Source organism: Meriones unguiculatus, chromosome 8, assembly GCF_030254825.1.
Source record: "Meriones unguiculatus strain TT.TT164.6M chromosome 8, Bangor_MerUng_6.1, whole genome shotgun sequence".
In the NCBI taxonomy this organism is placed as follows: domain Eukaryota; kingdom Metazoa; phylum Chordata; class Mammalia; order Rodentia; family Muridae; genus Meriones; species Meriones unguiculatus.
In genome coordinates, this window is record NC_083356.1 from 65,928,971 (window position 1) to 65,950,973 (window position 22,003).

General features: G+C 46.5%; 1 protein-coding gene across 1 annotated transcript; it reads right to left on the reverse strand.

The window, feature by feature from the left end:
• Positions 1-23: 23 nt before the first annotated feature.
• Positions 24-5,251, reverse strand: Entpd2 (ectonucleoside triphosphate diphosphohydrolase 2). The gene is made up of 9 exons (XM_021651149.2): positions 5,034-5,251; positions 3,768-3,885; positions 3,230-3,380; positions 2,951-3,110; positions 2,641-2,868; positions 1,897-2,151; positions 1,688-1,807; positions 740-874; positions 24-669 (listed from the first exon to the last, which is right to left on the reverse strand). The coding sequence occupies exons 1-9, from the start codon at positions 5,148-5,150 to the stop codon at positions 466-468; spliced, it is 1,488 nt and encodes a 495-aa protein (XP_021506824.1). The 5' UTR covers positions 5,151-5,251; the 3' UTR covers positions 24-465.
• Positions 5,252-22,003: the final 16,752 nt, after the last annotated feature.

Consider the following 22,003-nt stretch of genomic DNA (forward strand, 5'->3'; position numbering starts at 1 on the left):
AGGAAGGAAGCAAGAGAAGTCAGTATCTTGGAAGCAGGTTTTATCTGAATAACCAACACAGCTGGAAGGAGGAACCGGCAATGGAAAGATGTGCCATCCTATAAACACTTCACTGCTCTAGGAAAAATCTTTTATTACAAAATTTTTTACAAGCAGGTATTGAACTGACTCCTAGCCTGCAGGTTCTGATGCTTGCCTCCAGACTACAGACAGGAAGTTACCAGGGCACTGACAATCTGAATGAACCTCACCATGAATCGCAGGCTAAAAAATCTGACACCTCAGGAAGAGAGAAAGGGGAGAATTAATTGCGAGCTCAGGGCTGGAGGGAACTGCAGGGGGGAGGGAGGCACCTGGGCTTTCTGTAAAGGTAGATATCGGAATGTCTAGTCCCAGGTTATTTCGGGGTCCAAGATGCACTGGGAGAGGAATAATACAGAGTTGGGAGCAGCTCCCAGTGCGCCCCTAGAGGGCGCCTGGGGACTTGGCAGAGCGCACCTGGCGCAAGAGCAGGATCAGCGCCGCCAAGATCAGGACCGCAAAGAGCAGAAGGAGAGCGACCCAGGAGCTGAAGTGAGTTCCCTTACGTCGTCCCGGGAGGTCAGCGGGAATCAGGTTGGTTAAATTCAGCATGTAGCCCAGCGCCCAACCGATAGCTGTGTCTGCGGCCTAAAAGGGAGCGTGACATCAGCCTCCAAAAGGCCGCACCCCGAATCCTCTGACCTTGCCAGTTACCCACTTTCTTTTGGAAGACCACTCTCTTGAAAGAGCGCTCGTCGAAGCCGTAGCCACGGCTCAGTAGCTGATGTATGAACATGGCTCCCGCGCAGTAGTCAGCCAGGCGGGTGTCCTGCCTTGGCACTCGGGCCTGAAGCTAAAAAAAGAAAGTGACAAGCTTAGGTTCACGGCCACAAGGAGCTATGACCCTCGAGGTATAGCACCTTCCTTACAGTTCAGGCCAAGAAAGGCATAAGGGCTGGAAATACACAGAAAACCCTAGTCCATCCAAGACGCCCTTTCCAGGCAGACCACATGACTGCTGGAAGACCTATGCCCTCCCCTCCGAACAGCCAGATGGAGAGGAGAGCGAGGATGGTCACTAGGAAATAGAGGGTAGTCGCATCCTTGCTTCATAATCAAAGAAATGGAGATCCAGGGTTAAGTGTTGCCTTATGACCTACTGGCCCCACTTTTCTGAGACCTTTGTGGATGCTAAAGATTAAGGGGACTTATTTCTCCAGGAAACATGGTAGCCAGCTCACACTCCAGCTATCCAGATCTCTCTATTCTTTCTTACCTGGACCTAATGTTCAGCCAGAAATCTGGTGCCATCTTCAGTTCCTCCAGGCATAACCCAAACCCTTCTAAGTCTTTCTTGAGTATCCCTTTCCCACTGGTGAGACATTCTTTTCCACACTCTGTCCTAGGAACCTGCCTTTCTGTCCGTGTCTGCTTCGAGCTCCCTTTGGCCACAGAGCCTGTCCCACTTGTTCTCCAGACCTTAATTGTAGAATTGGGCCCTGAGGAGTCTGCTGAAATTCTAGCTTATCCCCACATCAGCCTGGCCATTCCTTGAGTCTATCTATTACAGTCAGCATTCCAAAATGACTGAGTCTCTCTATATAGAGAGCAATTGAATGGGAAAGCCTTCTGCACAGCCATGGAGAATTTGAGGGACAGGCCTCACCTCAGCCCAAGTCTGGTTGCAGATTATTTCTGTGGCTGCCTCCAGCTGCTGTAGGGTTCCCACAGGCAGCCCCATCACTGTCTTCAGGAAGTCCACAATATAGTAGAAAGCAGAAAATGCCTGTGGGAGAAAACAGTGTGCAGTCATACTATCACCAGACCCCAGATGCTTAGGGCCTCCTGCCCTGACAGCCATCGACCCAGACTTACTATGAAGTTCCCAGTCACAGGGGGCTGGAAAACCCCATTGAAGGAGCATTGGGAAAAGGGGCAGGAGGAAAAGTTGAAGAGACCAGAGACTAGGTTACGACAAAGGGCAGCATTGCTGGTCCCAGACAAGCTGACAGTGGCACTGCTGTTGAAGGTCTGGGGGCGTTGGTCTCTAGTGCATGGTGACTGGTAGACTTCCTGGAGCAGCAGTTGGGTGGAGTAGCCCTTTGGCCAGCAGGGGTGGAAGTGATGGATCTAGGAAGTTAACCAGAGTACAGATAGAATTCCCCACTTGAGAGAGGCAGCACAACAAACTGTCCATAAATCCCACTTGGGCAATGTCATTTTTGTGTTCTTAAACAATCATGGCTAACCATTACCTGCTGAGCAAACAGCAAAGACTTTGGCCATATATTCAAGATTCTATGGGATGATCCCTGAACCTCCTTACTCTAGGCCCCCATTTCTGACCCTCTATACCACTAAGTCATCTCTGCCTCCCATTTCCCTAGCTGAAGAAGCTAGCTGTTGGTTGAGGCTGAAGGGGCACATTATTACGGAGACCTGACCCACTGTGGGCCTCACAGCCATGTGTGCATCTGTAGAAAAAAGCAGGCCTTTCTTAAGGTCCCTGAAGTCAGTATGCGCTGTTTTCCTGGCTCTGCTCTCTTGCCTTTGGTCCCTTCTCCCTCCTTGCCTCCAGAAGGCAGCAGTATGGTGTGGTGGTTGAGGTTGGAGAGGCACCTGGAGGGCACTGGCCAGCAGCCTCTGGAGAACCTGGTCTCGACCATAGCAGAGGAAGCTATGGGTGTAGACATGGTAGTGCTGACCATAGAGCCGCAGATGGACCTCACTGTCTGGGTCTTCAGATGAGCTGATCATCTCAAAGGTGATCTGTGTTGAGGCACCTCCAAGGTCCATGGCCCCCAGTGTTTCCTTCCTTGGCCGGATCCACCGGCCCACCCAGGCATACTAAGGAGAGTAGAGGCATTTAGACAGTGGGCAAGCAAGGCCTGCAGGACCCCAAGTTCTTTGGGCCAGCTGCAGGGCCCACCTTGATGAAGTTCTCCTGCAGGTAGTTGGCAGTCACCCAGCCAAACACCCCTTCATCCTGTCCTGAAAGGATGCGAGCACCACGGAAGTCAAAGGGGTACCGTGTGAGCGTCTGTGTCACTGCCTCAAGCACCCTGGCTGTGGCCTCTGGGCTGGTCAGGCTGTGGAATGGGGAGGATGCTGATGGAGCTCATACCCAGATGCCCTCTGCCAGGCACTCCTGAAAGCTTGCCCAGGGAGGGGAGTTCTACTCTGCTGAAGTCAGGGAATAGGTACTCACTTGAGGAGGCGCATGCCTGCTGTAGCTCCCAGATAGAGTGGTGTGCTGGCATGTCTGTCTTTGGGCACATCCTGAAGTGCCTGCTCAAGACATTCAACCAGACTCTGGCCTGCCCTAGAAGGGTCATTTGCATAGCTGGAGATGCCCCCACCTAGAGGGAAGAAGGAGTTGGGTCCAGGCTTGGTGGACAGTTTCCAGGAGGAACATAGGTCAATGAGGCTGTTTCCAGCTTAATTTCAGAGATACCCAATTTGAAGACAAAGGCCCAGGCCACCCAGAGTCTCTGAAGCTGCCACCTGCCTAGTGACTGTGGGCACAGGTGCCAGGAAGATTTGTCTTGGGCCATTAAACCCTGAGGCTTCCACCTGCTCTCCAGGGCTTCTATCCAGAACCACAGCCCCTCCCAGGTCCAGAGAACCCAGCCTCTCTTTTTGAACTCCTGCCTCCTCGAGTGAACTCCACCTAGCAGCAAGCAGAGGAGAATAACTGTTTGGGCCTGCAAAGCTAAGACTGAACAGGAACCCAAGACCATACTCACCTTCAACATTACAAGAGCTGTGCTGGCCCACGATACCTGTGTCATTTTCCTTGTCTGCTGGCCACTTGTAGACAAACATGGATGTGTGTGAAGAGCCAGCATCCAGAACAATGCCATACTGTGGGTGGGAGTGGTAAATCAGCCTGAGGGACATGAGGAAACCCTTAGACTTCACAGCAACTGAAGGGCTGTGCCAGGACCAAAGGGTCCCAAGACCACACCTGAAACTTCGCTCAGTTCAAGGGAAGCAAACCCAACCAGTACTCTTCTTTCCCCACTCTGCCTGTATGTGCTGAGACCTTAGCTGAACCCGGGAATGGGGGAGTAAGATATGGCTGAGGCTGATTGTAGTAGAGCTCCAATCCACGTCCTGGCCTGGGCCTAAAAGCCAGGGACAAGGAGAGGTTGGTTTTGTAGCACTGAGGGGGAGCGCTAGATGGGCCTTCTTTGCAGCTCTAAGGGGCTGGGCTCCAGTTGAGGGAGCCTGGCTGAACACCAGCCTGGGGCATGTGCCAGTTCTAGCCTGGGAAAGGGCTGCTCCAGTCCTCCTGCACACCAGGGAACTCCTCCAGAGCCAGGCAGATACAGTGATCCAACTCCCACATCCCACAGCTGATCCGCGTGGCTACAGAGCTCTCCCCACTTCCATTCTGGGTCCCTGAGCCTGAGATGTCCACTCCCCATAGAAACTCAGCACAAAAGATTAAAGGTGCCAGCCTCTAGGCTAAGGCTCCTGAGGGCTGGTGGTGGAGACCCCTTTACAACCAGCAAGTTTCCTTGCCTTCTTTCAAGTGTCACCTTCCAGATACCGGTCTGAGAGGGGTTGGAGGTCCCCTATGTATGTTGTCCCATATCTGGAACTGAACCTAGAACCAGTGCCCTTCTCTAACGGCGCGTCCAAAGTGCTGCCCGGAAATGGCGCTGGACTTGGGGTGGAGGTTCTTGCCACAGCCAGGGGAAATGGGAACCGCTTGAAGGGAGCGGGACGACAGCTCCTTCGCCGCGCTGGCAGCTCCATCGCGAAGCCGCAGCAGGGGAATTCCCACTTTGCCTCCAGTGCCGTGGCGCTCCGGAAGCGTCGCTGTCAGCCCGGGAACGCAGTTAAACGCAGTGCTGAACCTAGGACCGGGCCGGAGGCACTGCGCGTGTGGTCCCGCGCTGCTGCGAGAGCGCAGGGCGTTCCGGCGCGCGCCCACATTCCCAGACAGGACCCCCTAGCCCCGGGCCAGCCTCTCCCTAGACTAGCGCTGCTGTGGGCGCGTGCACCTTGAGGGCGGGCGGCTCCCGGACGTCTTGGGTTTGGACGCACAGCAACAGGAGGCCGGCGAGGCCCACCGCAGCCAGCAGCAGGGGTGGCAATAGTGACACCAACTTTTCGGCCATGGAAGCGCGCAGGAGAACACAGCGGGGATCCCGGACAACCGGCAGCGGGGAGGCCTGGGTGGCCTTGGCCCTAGAGTTAGGCGGTGGGGCGGGCCTAGAACAGGCCCCGCCCACATTAATATCCACCCACTGTGGGACCTTGCCCAAGTCCACTCTGCCTCTTCCGAAGGCGCAGGTGACTGAAGTGGTGTAAGGTGACTCAGACACACACACACACACACACCCCTCCCTCAGGCTCTTGGCTATCAGTCACGGTTCTCCTTCCAGGCAACCCAGCATAGGGAGTGCCCAGCTCTGAACTGGGGAGTCCTGAGAGAAAGATACCTGGTATTGGGGATTGGATGGGCTGGTTACCAGCCTTGCTTGGGGAGTGCTGTGCCCTCAAAAACCAAATTTGTTTCTGGCCTGGAAAACGCAAGTCAGACCTCTTTGCCAAGAGAACTGTTTCAACTACTGGGTCTTGGGTCGAGTCTCAGAAGGGCACATAGCATAGGGGCTCAGAATCTGCTTGTGGAGCAGGCACTAACTGCAGGGACGATTCCCTGGTCTAAGGCGCACCGAGTGTCTCCAAAATGAAAAGGCAGGGATGACCTGCTACCATACAAGACCAAAAGGGAAAGTGGGGGCAGAGGCTTCCATCTCTGAATTTATCTCAGGGCTTTGACCATCACTGCTACCTTCTTTGCTCAGGAGACAGGCACAGAGACCTAAACTGAGGAGGCTACAGTTACACACAGGTCTCATCCTACAGGAAAAGGAGTGTTCCAAAGGCAAAGTGTTGCAGGCTAGTCAGCAAGAAGTTCCTGGACACTGGCTCTGACCTAACCCTACCCCTCCTCCTCCTGACCCAGCAAGCTAGACTGACTAGGCACGCAGGGCTTCCTGGCCAGGAGCCATGCCACTTCATGCCCTTGCAAGATGGGAATTCCAGCAGCACAAAGATTCCTATCCTTGGGGCAGCAGGGAGCCATGTGGTGAGACCACCACAGAGCAGTGCTGCTGGATCTGCAGAATGGCCTTTGCTGCAGGCGGCATCAGGGTAATCCCTGAGGAACTGGCAAGGACAATAGCTCTGGGATTGCTGCCCTGGCTGAGGGTCTGGTGTTTCAGGCCCAGCAAAGGATTCTTTCTTCCAGCTCAGGACCCCAGAGGGGAGGAACCCTGGAGGTGACTCAATCTCTTCAAAGACGGGCTTGTGGGGCTCCAGAAGGGAATCTCTGGGTGTGGTCAGCACTGGGCACCAGGCTCCAGTTTCCTGTTATTTCTCCCATTTCATGCCCCCCAAGTTCTTTTTTCACCTCTGAAAAGCCAGAGGAAGCAGAGGCACCAGAGGCCAGGAAAGGAGGAGACAGGGTACAAAAGGGCTATGGTCATGGGGCTCCACCAGCCTGCCAGCACCCCTCTTCCAAGCCCAAGAGGGTTTCCTTATGAGCAAGTGAGGACCTGAAAAGATGAGCTAGAGACAGGACAAGGCCTCTGACCCCAGCCTGGGGCCAACGCCCCAGATTAGCCTGCCAAGAAGGGTGGGAGGCTCAGAGTTGGGAGCAGCCAGGACAAAGGCCAAAGATGGCCAGAGCTAAAGGAGGGGCAGTGGCTTCAGTCCCCGGGTGGGGTGGGCTCCAGATGTGCTGTGTGTGTGGCTTGGCTCTGGTTCAAACAGAGGAATGTGGAGACCTAGAGTCAGAGCCTCCCACCCTCCCTCCTTGACCCCTGCTTGGGGCTTCCTGCTGGACCTAGTGAGACCTCAGCTGCCCCTGCCTCAATTTTCTCAGTGTGTTCAGAAGCTGAAATACCTTCAACTAAGAAGGTCTTCAGCAAGGCTTCCTTCCTTTATTCCTCCTGCTCCTGCTTCTAAAAATTACTTTTGGAGAGCTAGAGGTATGAATCAGGGGTTAATGGCACATGCTGCTTTTGCAGGGAATCCAAGTTTAGTTCCCAACACCCCTATTAGGTAGTTCAAAACCTTCTGTAACTCCAGTTCAGGGGATCTGATGTCTCTGGCCTCCTTGTGCACACCTCACACACACACTATACACAATTAAAAATGTAAAAATTAGGGCTGGAGCGATGGCTCAGAGGTTAAGAACACTTGCTGTTCTTCCAAAGGTCCTGAGTTCAATTCCCAGCAACCATATGGTGGCTCATAACCATCTATAGTAAGATCTGGTGTGCAGGCAGAATGTTGTCTAAATAATAAATAAATCTTTAAAAAATGTAAAAATTAAATAGAAAAATAATTTATCCTACTGTCTTTTATTTTATTATTTTGTGTATTGGTATTCTGCCCGTTTGTATTCTGTTTGTGCACCTTGTGCATCCCTGATGCCCACGGAGTCAGAAGGAGCATCAGGTCCCTTGGAACTGGAGTTATAGACAGTTTTGAGCTATGTTGGTGCTGGGAATGAAACCTGGGCCCTATGTTAGAGCAACCAGGACTTTTAACCATTGAACCATCTCTTTAGCCCCCTAACATAAATCCTTTTTGTTGTTGTTTATTTTGTTTGGTTGGTTGTTTGGTTGGTTGGTTTGGGTTTTGTTTGTCTTTTTCAAGCTAGGGTTTCTCTGTGTAGTCTTAGATGTCCTGGAACTCACTCTGTAGGCCATACTGGGCTCGAACTCACAGTGATCTGCCTGCCTCTGCCTCCCAAGTTCTGGTATTAAAGATGTGTGCCGCCAATACCTTACTTAATAAATCTCTTTTTATAATAACTATTTTAAAAATTTTGTAAGTATGTGTGGGTATGTAATGTATGGGCACCAAGATCTCTTAAAACTGAAGTTAGAGACTACTATGAGCTGCCAGGAGATCAATCTGAGTCCTCTGCAAGTGCTCTTAACCATTGAGCCCTCTTTCCTATAACCTCTCCCCCATGAAAAAAATTTTTTGGTGTGGAAGTATATGTGTAAGTGAGGTATGTGTATGTGGGGAAGTATGGGCAGTGAGAAGTCTAGGCTGCTTGGCCAGCAAGTTCCAGGAAGCCACCTGTCTTTGACTTCTCAATGCTGGGATTACAAACATAGGCCACCATGCCTAGTTTTGTTGTTTGTTTTGTTTTGTAGGAGCTGGAGATCAAACACAGGACCTCATCCTCTGGTAAGCACTGTACAGACTGAGCTACCCCACTAGCCCAAGGACTTTTTTTCTTTGAATTCATTCAATCATTCAACAAATATTTACTGGGTGCTAGTGCAAGTTACAGATAGGTTCTAGGCATACACAGTAAGCAAGTCTCCATCTTGAACTCCATGTGGGTGTGTGGGTATGGGGGTGGTAGTCCAACTCCTACTTGTTCTGAAGAGAGTAGGTTTCACAAAGGTTCAGGGGAGTAAGGCTGCCTTGTGAAATGTGGACACGTTTTGTAACTTGGTAGGTGGGGCCCAGAGTCAAGTCGTTAAGAATAGCATTAGTGGAAGCTGTACATAAGTACTCACATGTTGGGCAACCCAGCCGCTGTGACCATATGCAGAGGACCCTCCTCACTACAGGAACACTCTCTTCAATCAGATGTCGGTCTGTCCCTCTTCTTTACCATATACCATATGTATCTCTAAATAATGTATTTTCCTTTTTTTTTTTTTTTTTTTTTTTGAATGGTGATGGTTGTATAGGGACAGTTTTTCTGTGTAGTTTGGCTGTTCTGGAACCTGCTCTGTAAGCCAGGCTGGCCTTGAACTCACAGAACATGCCTGCTTTTGCCTCCTGAGTGCTGGAATTAAAGGAAAGGCCCCAAGAGTAGCAGGGAGGTAGTGGCCCTTGCATGTATCCTGAACCACAAGGAGATGGGCCCTCTTTTCATCAGTTACTAATTAAGAAAATACCGTGCAGGCTTGTCTGCCTACAGCTGAATCCTAAGGAGGCACCTTCTCAGTGGGGTTTCCTCCTCTCAGGTGACTCCAGCTGGCCACCACAACATACTTCTGAAGATTGTTTCTCTCACTCACATTGTGTTCTTGAGAGTAAGCTCTGTTGACACTGAAGATGCTGATCACACAATCACACTTCTCAGTGTTTGGTCTTCCTGCTGTATGAGTATTCAAAATGGACAGTACATATGGAGTTGGTGCCTGGCCTGTATGTAGACAGCAAAATTGTGAGCCACAACACAGGTCTCTGTTGGACCTAACTAAATGCTAAGTTTTGCTCCAAGACATTAACAGCCTGCTGGCAGTTCTGAGTCTCCCTGACGCTTTGCTCACTCTGACTCCTAGTCCATTCTTTTTTTTTTTTTTAATTGTTTATACAGTATTCTGCCTGCATGTGAGCCAGCAGGCCAGTGGACACCAGATCTCATTATAGATGGTTGTGAGCCACCATGTGGTTGCTGGGAATTGAACTCAGGACCTTTGGAAGAAACACTTTGGAAGAAGTGCTCTTAACCTCTGAGCCATCTCTCCAGCCTTCCTGGTCCATTCTTGGCTTGAGCAGTTACTATATTTGAGAGAACCACTGAGGCATCTTCTGAAAAGAGAACATAGCCTATCCTCTCTGACTACAACCTTTCATTTTTTTTTTTTTTTTTTTTTTTTAGTAATGGTTCATCCTGGCCTTCCTGACTTTCAAGCTCTTGCTGTGTGGCCTGGGTACCAGATGTTTAAGCTGGCAAGTTAGTGAAGCTCCCAAAGAATCTGCACTCTATTCCAGCATTACTTGGTTGGGCTCATGTCTACATAAGTTACTGTGAGGTCATGGGATATTCCCTAAAGGCCTGTTGTTGGCTGATAGCAGGCCTTCCATCCATCTGGATAATGTTTGTGTTGGGATGTGAGAAAATAATTCCAGCTCATGTTTTCCTGTGTGAAGAACTGGGTGTTCCAGCATCACTGGTCAACCTGGCCAGTGTGTGTAGAGTGCTCTGTCCCCAACCCCTACCTCTGTTTTGGGGTCTCCAGGACTCTACTGCTCACCCCATGGGATTCATTCCCAGTGCTTCAGGGCACATCTTGACTTGAGGGAAGAAGTTCCTCTCCCTACTTCTTCTTCTTTTTTTTTTTTTTTTATGTTTTATAAGGTTGCTAAGTTTGGTTTGAGATTGTGTAGTCCAGACTAACATTGAACTCACAATACTACTTCATCCTCTTGAGTAATTAGAATTATAAGTGAGTCCCTACTATGTTCTGTTTTTTAAAAATTGGGTGGTTGGGGTGCTGGAGAGATGGTTCACTGGTTAAGAATGTGTGCTGCTCTCCCAGAGAATCAGAGTTCCCAACATCCATTTCGGAGGGCTCACACCACCTATAACTCCAACCCTGGGGAATCTGACATCCTCTTATGGCCTCCAAAGGTATTGCACTCACATGCAGAAACCCACATACAGACACATAGACACACATAATTAAAAATTGAAAAATTAAATTATAAATTTAAAAATAACCTCCTCTAAAGGCCTTATGTAGGGGCTAGAGAAATGGTAATTAAGAACACATACTGGCTGAGCATGGTGCATGCCTTTAATCCCAGTACTCAGTACAGAGGCAGGCATATCTCTGTGAGTTCCAAGCCAGCCTGGTTTGTACAGTGAGTTCAGGACAGCCAGGACTCTGTTAAATAAAGAAACTCTGTCTCAAAAAACGAACAAACAAAAAGAACATCTACTGCTCTTGCAGGGGATCCAGGTTCAGTCCCCACCGTCCACACTCAGGCTCATAACCTCCTGTAATTGCAGTTACAGGGGATCTACCACTCCCTCTGACCTTTGCAGACCCCTGTACACATAGTTCACATAGGTGCACCCAGGCACACACACATACAAAACAAAAATAAAAACAAAAACAAATAATTAAAGCTCCAGGCAGTTTTCTTAGATTTACAACTGGTACATTGGTATTTTTACATTTTTAACTTAAATTTTTAAATATTTTTTCTACTGTTTATAGAAATTCAGGTGACTTTATAAATTTTATTATTATTTGCATGTCTCTGTGTATAATTGTGTGTGTGTTTAAGTCAGAGATCAACTTTTTTAGTCTCTCCTTGCACTAAGCATACAGGAATAGAACTCAGGCTTGGACAGGAAGCTATTATTCTACCCACTAAGTCATCTTATTAGCCAAACTCATATTTATTTTTTCAACAAAATAATTTTATTTCCTAGCATGTGGTACATCCAAAAACTGTTCACCTTGCACATTATTGAACTGTTTTAAATCACAACCACTTTGATATTTAAGCACATACTAAAAGTGTTCTTGGTTGAGATATGAAAGATTTTAAGTAGCTAACATTCCTTTTTGTCTGTTTGTTTTTGTTTGTTTTGAGATAGTGTTTCTCTGTGTAGCCCTGGCTGTCCTAGAACTGGTTCTGTAGATCAGGCTGGCCTTGAACTCAACAGAGATTCACCTGCCCCTGCCTCCAGAGTGTTGGGATTAAAAGCGTGAGCCACTACCTGGCTTAGATGAGTTCTGTAAGTTTGAAGCTTTGAAAAGTAAACAAGTATTAATATAAGCTTTTATTCTAGAGAATGTTCATGTAGAGCCATTTACATGCTTCTGATCCACAGTGACTTTGAGAACCTCAGGCCACACTTAAAAGGGGGTTAGCTCTGTAGTAGTCACACACTCTAATCCTTTTCCCCCAATTTCTTAGTCACTAATGCTTTCCAATACTCATAAGTGCTGTTAGCAACGCTCTTTACAGCCAGGCATGGTGACACACACACCTTTAATCCTAGCACTCAGAAGGCAAAGGCAGATCACTGCAGGTTCCAAGTCAGCCTGATCTATGCAATGAATTCTAGACTAGTCAGGGCTACATAGCAAGACTCTGACTCAAAACATTGAAAACAAACTCATTTTTAGGCTTTCCATCAGGAACCTACCTTCTAGTTGGTCAACAGTAGCTTCTAGGTGGCCAATCTCAGCTATTTATTGTCATTTGTATGGTTATAATTGGTGTGTCAGAAATGTCCAAATTAGCAGCAATAATGCCCCCTCCCCCACCCACCCCCAGTTTCTGCTTGTCAGTCACTGCAGTATTCCTGGAATGCTCACCGTGATTACTGCACCTGTTACACATGCCCTGCTTCCAAGTTTCACAAACATCAGCTGAGTCATTGTCCACCCTAACATCCGATATTTTCCCTGTGTCCTGAGTCATCCCTGTTTGAGGGATGGCACTGAAGTTCCATGTATATTTCTTCTAAGGGACAGGCTTGCAATGTGAGGAGTTTTCATTTCTTTACATCTTGGTTAATTGGATTTAAATGATCTTGTGTTACAGTCTCCATTTTCCCATTTGACCTCATAGATTTTAATCATTGTGTGAAACACTTTTTTTTTTTTTGCTTATTTATTTTGTGTTTTGTTTTTTGAGACATGGTTTCTCTATATTGCTCTAGCTGCTATGGAACTTGTTCTGTAGACCGGGCTGGCCTCAAACTCATAGAGATCTGCCTGCCTCTGCCTCCCAAGTGCTGGGACTAAAGGTGTGTGCCACCTCTGCTTGGCCCTTCTTCCTTCCTTCCTTCCTTCCTTCCTTCCTTTCTTTCTTTCTTTCTTTCTTTCTTTCTTTCTTTCTTTCTTTCTTTCTTTTTCTTCCTCCCATCCTTCCTTCCTTCCTTTCTTTTCCCTTTTAAATATTTATTTATTTGTTTTGTTGAGACAGGGTTTCTCTATGTAACTCTGGATATCCTGGGCTCACCTAGATCCACCTGCCTCGGCCTCCCAAGTGCTGGAACTAAAGGCATGTGCTACCACTACCTGGCTTTTTTTTTTTTTTTTTTTTTTCATTTTGAGGAAGTCTCTGAGACAGCTCTTAGTGTTATTGATAATCTACCAATTAGATTATCACAGAGCCAGTACTCTGTGGATTTTTTATCTAATTAATTAGTCTATCAATTAATTAACTTTTGGAGGTCCTTGCTATGATGCCCAGGCTACTCTCAAATTCCTATCCTCAACTGGCCTTTTGGCCTCAGCTGGGCTCATATGTAGCAGAGCTGAAAGGCTGGACTTATTAATCATGACTGTAATTGCCACCTTGTTAGAGCCTTAATGAGTCTATTTTATGTGTTTGATTGTTTTGCCTGCATTATGTGCACTGAATGAGTACAGTGACTTGGAGTTGAGAAAATGATATTGGGACCCCTGGAACTAGAGTTACAGATGATTGTGAGCCACCATGTGGTGGTAGAGTCCTGGTGAGACTACTTAGAAAAGTAAGGATGAAGGAATTAAGGTGGAATCTGCAGGTGAGTTGGGATACTTGGACCCGTCCCTATTAGTGGCTGCATCCCTCTCCCCTGATTGTATTATAGGGTGGACATAGCTCTCACTGGGGACTGTTCTCTTACCTTGCACTGAAAAACAGAGAGCACAAAAACTGCCCTTCAAATAAAATTAACTGGACTTGCTGTGCGGGCCCAGGGAATCCTTGTGAGGCCACAGTGCAGAGCAGAAGCTGGAAGGGGTAGACTCTTGTTTGACACCCCTGAGCAGATAAGTTGCTGGGACTTCATGAAGAGCCTGTGGAGGCCAGCAGCAAATATTGGGACTTTGCTTTGGGATTGAGTAAGACTCATTGAATGAAGGCCATGGTAATTCTGAAACCGAAGCCAGAGGACAACATTTCTTAAGGAACTTCAGGGGAACACCCATGCCCAGAGGAGTCCCACGGAGAAGGGAAACCCCGTGACTTGGGGTATGCAAGCCAAATAAGCCTTTTCCTCCCCAAGTTGCTAGTCTACTGTGTTTCATCACAGCAATAGCAGTAACCCTGCTGAAGACAGCAAATTCCTGATTTAAAGTTTTTTATTTAAAATGAGTAAACAAGTGGTGACACAGCCTTTAATCTCTGCTTGGAAAGCAGAGGCAGGTGGATCTCTGTGAGTTGGAAGCCAGGCTGGTCTACAGAGCAAGTTACAGGACAGCCAGGGCTGCACAGAAACCATCGTTAAAATAAAATTTAAAAAAAAAATAAGCAAACAAGTTGGCACAGTCCTGTAATTCCAGCACTGGGAGGGAAGTTTAGGAACTCAAAACCAGACTCACCTAAACGTGGACTTAGGGACAGGCTGGGGGATACATGAGGTCTCTTTTACAAGTAAATAAAGAACATTAATTGATTTGACATGGAAGTGGTTTTCATCCTTTCTTTTTTCTTCTTTTTCTTTTTGACATTTGTTTTTTTAATAAATAGCAATATTAAGAAGGCTCAGGATGCTGGGCAGTGGTGGCGCACACCTTTAATCCCAGCATTCAGGAGGCACAGGCAAGTGGGTCTCCAAGTTAGAGCCCAGACTGGTCTACAGTGTTCCAGGATAGCCAGGCAGGGCTACACAGAGCAATAGCCAGGCAGGGCTACACAGAGCAAGCCTGTTTCAAAATTCCCCACCTCCCAAAAGAAGACTACACAGAAATGGACCACATCCCCACATCCTGCTCTTTCACATAACATCCTTTGTCATCAAAGGCACATGGTTACTGAATGGTTACCACAAATGAACATCAATATACCATCATGCAGTCACAACCATACTTGGCTACCTCTTGTGTGTGCTTAACAAATGTAGAGTGACATGGATCCATTGTTACTGTGTCATGCCGGAGGATCCCCTGGGTTCCAACTACTGACACCATCTGAGGCCCCAGCACCTTGACCTTCTTCCTGTTTCTGTAGTTTTGCCTTTTTCAGAACAATGATGGAAGGAACCATTCAATACACAGCCTGTTGAGATTGTTTCTTTACATCTTGACTTGTGTATTTTAATTTCCTCCAAATCTTTTGAATTGTCTAATAGCACATTTATTTTATAGAAGACAACTTTTTGGAGTTGGTTCTCTCCTCCCACTATCATGTGGGTACCAGGCTCTGATTTTACTTTATGCTTTTCATACACATTTTGAGGCAGCAATGGATTTTCTTCTTCAGTCATTAATTCATTACAACATGTTGAAAAAATGTTATAGCAGCCTGTGTTCCTCATGACTCATCAAAGTTGAATGTAGTTCATGCATTTCCAGGATGGGGACGTGTGTTTTCCAGTGTCCCTGTTTGACTTTCATCAAGATTAGGCTAACTTCTTACAATTAATTACCTTCTGGAAAGAGAGTGCTTAGTACTCAGGTTACCATTTCTTACCAGTATAAACACATGCACGCCTGGCATTCTCTTGGCATAATATCTTAAACTATTATTTACTATCATGTCAGTATCTTTGGTGGTTATATGGCTAAATAGGTGTTCTATTTCTTCTTGAATGTTGATTTTGTATTTCCTTAGAAATTATCCGCTTGAAATGGATTATTATTTGCCTGGTGCCCAAGGAGGCCAGAAGAGAGCATTTGGATCTCCTGAAATTGGTGTTATGTGCCACCATGTGGCTCTGGAAATAAAATCTGGGTCCTTTGGAAGTTGCCAGTGCTCTTAACCACTGAGCCACTTCTTCAGCTCCCTTCTTTCATTTTTAAATGATTCTGTATTCACATGTTACAGAGACTATGCCTAGTACTGTTGTCCCTCCCTAGCCTCATTGGTGTTGGCATCGTCTACAACTAGAGGACAGAGTGAAACCAAGAAACTGAGGAGCTTGTTTGTCACCAGTCATGACAGTTTGTGTGTGCACAATTCTTATCACATGACAGCCTTGTGCAACCGTCACCTCCTATGAAACTCAACTGCCTGATGGCTAAAAGGCCTCTCTCTCCCCTTTCATCTTCCACTCCTGATCCCACCGACAGTTCCCTTTGTCTCCACTTATGGTATTTCATGACTGTTACATAAATGGAAAAAGGCATGTATTATTAATCAATACTGTGCTGGCTAAATTTATGTCAACTTGACACAAACTATAGTCATCTGAGAGGAGGAAACCTTGGTTGAGAAAATGCCTCCATAACACTGGGCATGGTGACACACACCTTTAGTCCCTGCAATGGGGAGGCAGGGGCAGGCAGATCTCTGAGTTCAAGGCCAGCCTGGTCTACAGAGTGAGTTTTAGAACAGCCAGGGCTACATAGAAAAACCCTGGACTGGAGAGATGGCTCAACTGTTGTTAAAGGCTAGACTCACAACCAAAAATATAAGAGAAACCCTGTCTCAAAAACCAAAACCCAAAATACATCTGTTATGAATATTCATGTACATGTTATATGTTCTTAAATAATAAACTCATATTTGGGAGATGAATTCCATAGAATGAAAGTAATCACATAATGATTAGTCAAAAATTTCAGCCAGGCAGTGGTGGTGCACACCTTTAATCCCAACACCTGGAAGGCAGAGGCAGGCAGATCTAAATTCAAGCCCAGACTGGTCTACAGATCTAGTTCCAGAACAGCCAGGGCTACACAGGGGAATCCTGTGTGGAGGAAAATGTTTGTAGAGGCTGCAACTCTGACCTGTGCAAGCAGGTCTACAGTCGGATGCATAATGTTGCATTTGGCAACCTTGAACTCAATGACCATTTAGGAGCAAGATCTGCTCTTGCCTGGAAGTCTTATCTTTTAAGACCTTTATCTTAACTGGTGACACTCATGTGTTTTACTTAGAGCCCGTTAATTTTTTTTTTTTTTTTTGAGACATGGTTTCTCTGTGTAGCCTTGACTGTGCTGGAACTCACTGTGTAGACTACACTGGCCTAAAACTCACAGAAATTCGCTTGCCTCTGCCTCCTGAATGCTGGGATTAAAGTTGTGCTTCAAAGGGCTGGAGAGATGGCTCAGAGGTTAAGAGCACTGGCTGTTCTTCCAAAGGTCCTGAGTTCAAGTCCCAACAACCACATGGTGGCTCATAGCCATCTATAGTGAGATCTGGTGTCCTCTTCTGCCCTGCAGAAGAAGATGCAGGCAGGATACTGGATAAACAAACAAACAAATAAATGTGTGTGCCACCACTGTCCAGCTGAGCCCATCCATTTAATTATTAGTTTGATAATATTAAAGTAGTATTTGACCAAATAACTGGATACCTTAATATAATCAAGTTGACATATACAATTAGCACCTTCACATATAAAATTTTAGTAAGAGTTTCTTTTTAAAAGCATTTTAATTACTTAATTATTAATATTAATTAAGTATGTGCCACAGTGCATATGTGGAGGTCAGAAGACAACTTTGTGAAGTTGGTTCTCTCTTGCACCTTTACATATATTCTGAGGATGAAACCCAAGTAGTTAGACATGAGAAATAAGCAGAATTCAGGTCATCAGGCTTGCACAGCAAATACCTTAACCACTGATCCAAATTTTAGTCCTTAAAGAAATTACTAAACTATTTTACATGGCAGCACAATGAGTCTTTCTGAAAAGTTATGTCATATGCCCAGCAGTGTGTAAGTGACAGTCCTTCTGCTTCCTCACCAGCCTATGATGTGGCCAGAGTATTTTATTTCAGGCATTCTGAATGGAGTGCAGTGATGGAGTTTGCTGCGCTCTCCGTCGGCACTTTTGTGTGGCTCACGGGCTGTCTGCACACTCTCCTTGAAGGGACAGCTATGTCCTCTATGTGCTCCAAGAGAGATTCCAAGTCCAGAATTGTTATTTCCCTAGAGAATCAGTTCTTATTATTAGACAGCTGTCTCTTTATGATTAGTAATAGCTCTTGCCTTAAGCCCTATTTTGTTGTCTGAGCATGATGGTACATGCCTGCAATCCCAGCACTACAGAGGCCTGGAGTTCACCATTTAGCTTAGGTTGACCTCATGTACTTGCAGTGGTCCTTCTGCCTCTGCCTTCCAATGGTGGGAATTACAGTGTGTACCACTATGCCCACTCTGTTTTGTTTTGTTGTTGTTGTTTTAGGTTAAATGATTTTCTTCTTCCTCCCATCTGCATCCTCCATTTAATTATTTGAATGGAAACTAGCGTGCCTGCTTATTTTAACATACCTACTTGATGTAACATTAGCTGGCACATGGTCCTGCTGATGAACAAGTGCCTGTGTCACTAGTCACTCCTCCTGGCCCCTCCATGCTTGCCACTGTTGATATTACTTCCCTTTCATCTTGCATTTCCCCCACAAAATAGTGCTGCTGTTACTAGGCGGTGTTCTGTAAGATTTTCCTATTTTAACTACTTTTGTGTGCAAGTTTTAATGTTATGCATATGTTGATTGATATACATTCATGTGTGCATGTACCTATGGAGGTCAGAGATTAATGTTAGGTATCTCTTAGTGGCTTAGAACTTATTAATTAGGCTATGCTGGCTGCCAGGGTGCCCCAAGGATGCTCTTGTCTCTGTCTCCCCAGCACTGGGATTTCATACATGCACTACCACTCCCAGCTTCTGATGTGTGTGCTGGGGATTGAACTCAGGTCCTCGTACTTGCAGCATCCACTTAGCCAACTGAGCCATCTACCCAGGCCCTTTGTGCTGGTTTTCAAAAATGTCCACAGATTATTAGATGCTGGGAAGGGTGGAGCCCAACCCCTCTACCTCCTTGATGAAAAGGGTTAGGATTTGGAAATCAGTCCTCATTGGTGTCTGCTATAGTGCCCTGTAGTTATTGTAGTTACCTTGGCTAAATTATTAAGCAGTCCTAAGAAAGAACCACTTGGCCCCCAACCCACAAACAACACACAAAGTTTTTTTCATTGCTGGATGTGGTAGTGCATGACTTTAATCCCAGCAGAGGAAGGCAGATCCCTGAGTTCGAGGGTGGCCTGGCCTACAGAGTGAGTTCCAAGTCAGCCAGGGAATCTTGTCTCAAAAAAAAAAAACAAAAACAAACAAACAAAAAAAAAACCACCTTATTTATTTTTTTATTTAAATAAAAATATTTTCTTAAAACCAATGTCTGGGGTTTACTTGCTATATAACCCTTGTGTTTATCAATGAATCTTTCCTGAATTTTATCTTCCTACTGATACACCCATGGCCCCCATTAATGATTGTCTTCTGGTGGTAAACTTTGTTGTGTCTGAAAGTGTTTTGCTCTGCCTGTGCTCTGTATAGTTAGCATCTCCTGGTATAGACTTTGAGGTTAATAACAATATTGTTTTGGCCTTTGATTTTTAAATTAATTTTACATTGCTATCTAAAATAATGGGTTTTATTTGTTTTTGAGACAGAATCTCACTATGTAGCTCTGGCTGGCCTCAAACCCAGTGATCCACTCACCTTTGCCTCCTCAGTGCAGGGATGAAAGTTGTGTGCCACCATATCCAGCCACCTAATTTATTTCTTACATGTATTAGCGCTATATCTGCATGCATGCCTGAGTCAATATATGGTGCTGGGAACTGAACCCATTGCCTCTGGTAGAGCAACCAGCTTCTCAACAACTGAAACATCTCTCCTGCCCAAATAATGGATTTCTTAATGGCATTCTCATACTTATGTGTCTTACACTTTATTTTATTTTAGGTTTTTCCAGACAAGGTTCCTCTGTGTAGCCTGACTGTCTTGGAACTTGCTGTGTAGACCAGTCTGGCCTCGAACTCAGAGGGGTCTGTCTGCCTCTGCCTCCCGAGTGCTGGGACTAAAGATGTGTGCCAACACCACCCACCTTTTTTTTTTTTTTTTCAGGTTATACTTTCTTTTCTCAATTGTTCCCTTCCTCCACTGCCCTCCTAGTGACCCCTGTTCCATTTCATCCCTCAGATAGTTTCTTCTTTCTTACCACTGTGGTGGGTTTTTGGTAGGTGATTCCTTCCTTTTTTTTTTTTTTGAGATAGGGCTACTCTGTGTAGCCTTGGCTGTCCTGGACTCTTGTAGATCAGGCTGGCCTTGACCACACAGAGATCTGCCTGCCTCTCCACCTTCCTGAGTGCTGGTATTAAAGGCATGTGCCACCACACCCGGCTTGTGGAGACCTTTTAATTTCATTATTTTTTTTCTTATCTAGAAGTTCTACTTTATTCATATTCCTTGGTATCATCTTATTTTATTTAAGAGTACAGACTATTATTCCTTGCTCATAGGTTCAAGAATCCCCTCCATTTCTTTAGATAAAACATTGTCATTACTGTTTTCTCTGTGATCACTATAGTACCGCAGTCCTGTCAGGTCCTGTTTTTTGCTGGCCTCTGGGGCCTGTGATTTTTCTTTTCTTTTTTCAACCTGGAGAAGCTCATCTCCTTGAAATTTACTCCACACAAAATGCTCGAAGCCAGTTTGTTGTAGCTGTGTTTCTGTCAACCTGGAAAAGGTTTTCCCTGAGAACAATCTCTAGACAGTTTGGGCTGTCACAGCTGGGAGTCTGTGTGCACTACAGCACCAGAGGGAGGGCAGTCAATGCTACATTTCACCTCAGACAAGAGAGGTCAGCATGCAGGAGACACTTTCCTAGTGTACACCACAGGGGCAGGGTTTCCACTGAGGATCTGTACTGGCCTCTGCTAGTTCCCCCAGCCTATCAGGAACACTTAAAATTCCACCTTTGATAGTGGTGACACACACCTTTAATCCCAGCACTCAGGAGGCAGAGGCAGGCAGAGCTCTGAGTTTGAGGACAGCCTGGCCTATAGAGTCAGTTCCAGGACAGCTAGGGCTACATAAAGAAACCCTATCTCAGGAAAGAAAAAAAAAATCTCTCTTGAAGTCTTTAGGGCCACACAGGCAGTCTGGCTCTAGGCCATAGACTTCTAAGAAACTATAGAATATTACAGGAACCACAAACACGTTTTCTTATCCTGCTTCTTATCAGGGCCATGAGGCCATATTTGCTGAACAAATATGGGAATCTGTGTCATCTTGTTTCAACTTAACCCCTGGAAATGTGAGAAGTCTCCTAAAGGATGTGACCCAGGAGCAGAGCCTGCGTTGCTCCACCTCTCGCCTGTGATCCCATGTTAGGAGCCAATGCAGCACTTCAAGGCGTGGCGGATGTTTCAGAGCAGCTGCAACCTAGCTTGCACCTGTGTCATCTTTGTGTATGCAAGGGGGTTCGAGACAGGGTTTCTCAGTGTAGCCTTGGAATGCACCAGGCTGGCCTCAAACTCAGAGATCTTCCTGCCTTTGCCTCCCCAGTGCTAGGATTACAGGCATGCGCCACCATCTATGTTTTGTTGCTGTGCCATGTTAACCTGAGCAAGTTTAGAAAGGATGTAGTGGGCAAAACAGGGATTCTGCTTTGTAGAGGGAGTAGTTAGCTTGGGCAAAGCCAAGAGGAAAGTGAGGCTGTGACTGAGGTGGCCAGAGCTTGCTGAGAGGTGGGTCTCCATTGGAGGGGCAGTCTGGCTCAAGTATTGTGTCACAGGCTGTGTCTACAGAGCCTAGACTAGTCAGGTGTTCCCAGGACCCGAGGAATAGGAGTGCTAAGCCATGGAATGCAAGTGTACAGGGGCAAGGAACACAACCTTCCTTCTTGAGGAAGGTTGGGGGGGGGGCAGACCCAACCCGTTGTCATGGAGACCTGTCTCTAGATGGCACTAGTCTAAGTCAAGTTCATCTGGATACTCTGAGCTTATAGAACACAACTGCTTTTTAGTACTAGCTTTCCTTCCAGCCCAGAAACCACTCTAGTCACTCCAATTCCTGAAGTAGATGGTGTGGGTGCCAGAATCATTTGTACCTGATTGGGTATGCTTTGCAGGTCAAGCACAGTGGGAAAATTAGACTCCATGGTTACCGTACCCACAAATGCTCACACTCCATACTGAGGCTTCAGGCCACAGAATTCACCTGTGATGTTTCTGGGCCTTTCATAGTAAGCACATGGCTCCACCAGACTGGGCTGAACAGATCCTCCTCATCCAATCTGTGCCCACCCCAGCTACCAATGGGAGGTATGAGAACGAAGAGTCATATCCAAGAAGCCTCAGTGTCTTCCTGTGCTCCCAGTTTGCTTCTCTATGATCACACTGTCAGACCAAGTAGGGAATTGAAAGATGGAGATGTGACCAGAGCCCAGACCCAGGGAATCCTGCACCCTGTGCAATGGGTGTGTTCTGTCCACAGGGCACATCATGACTC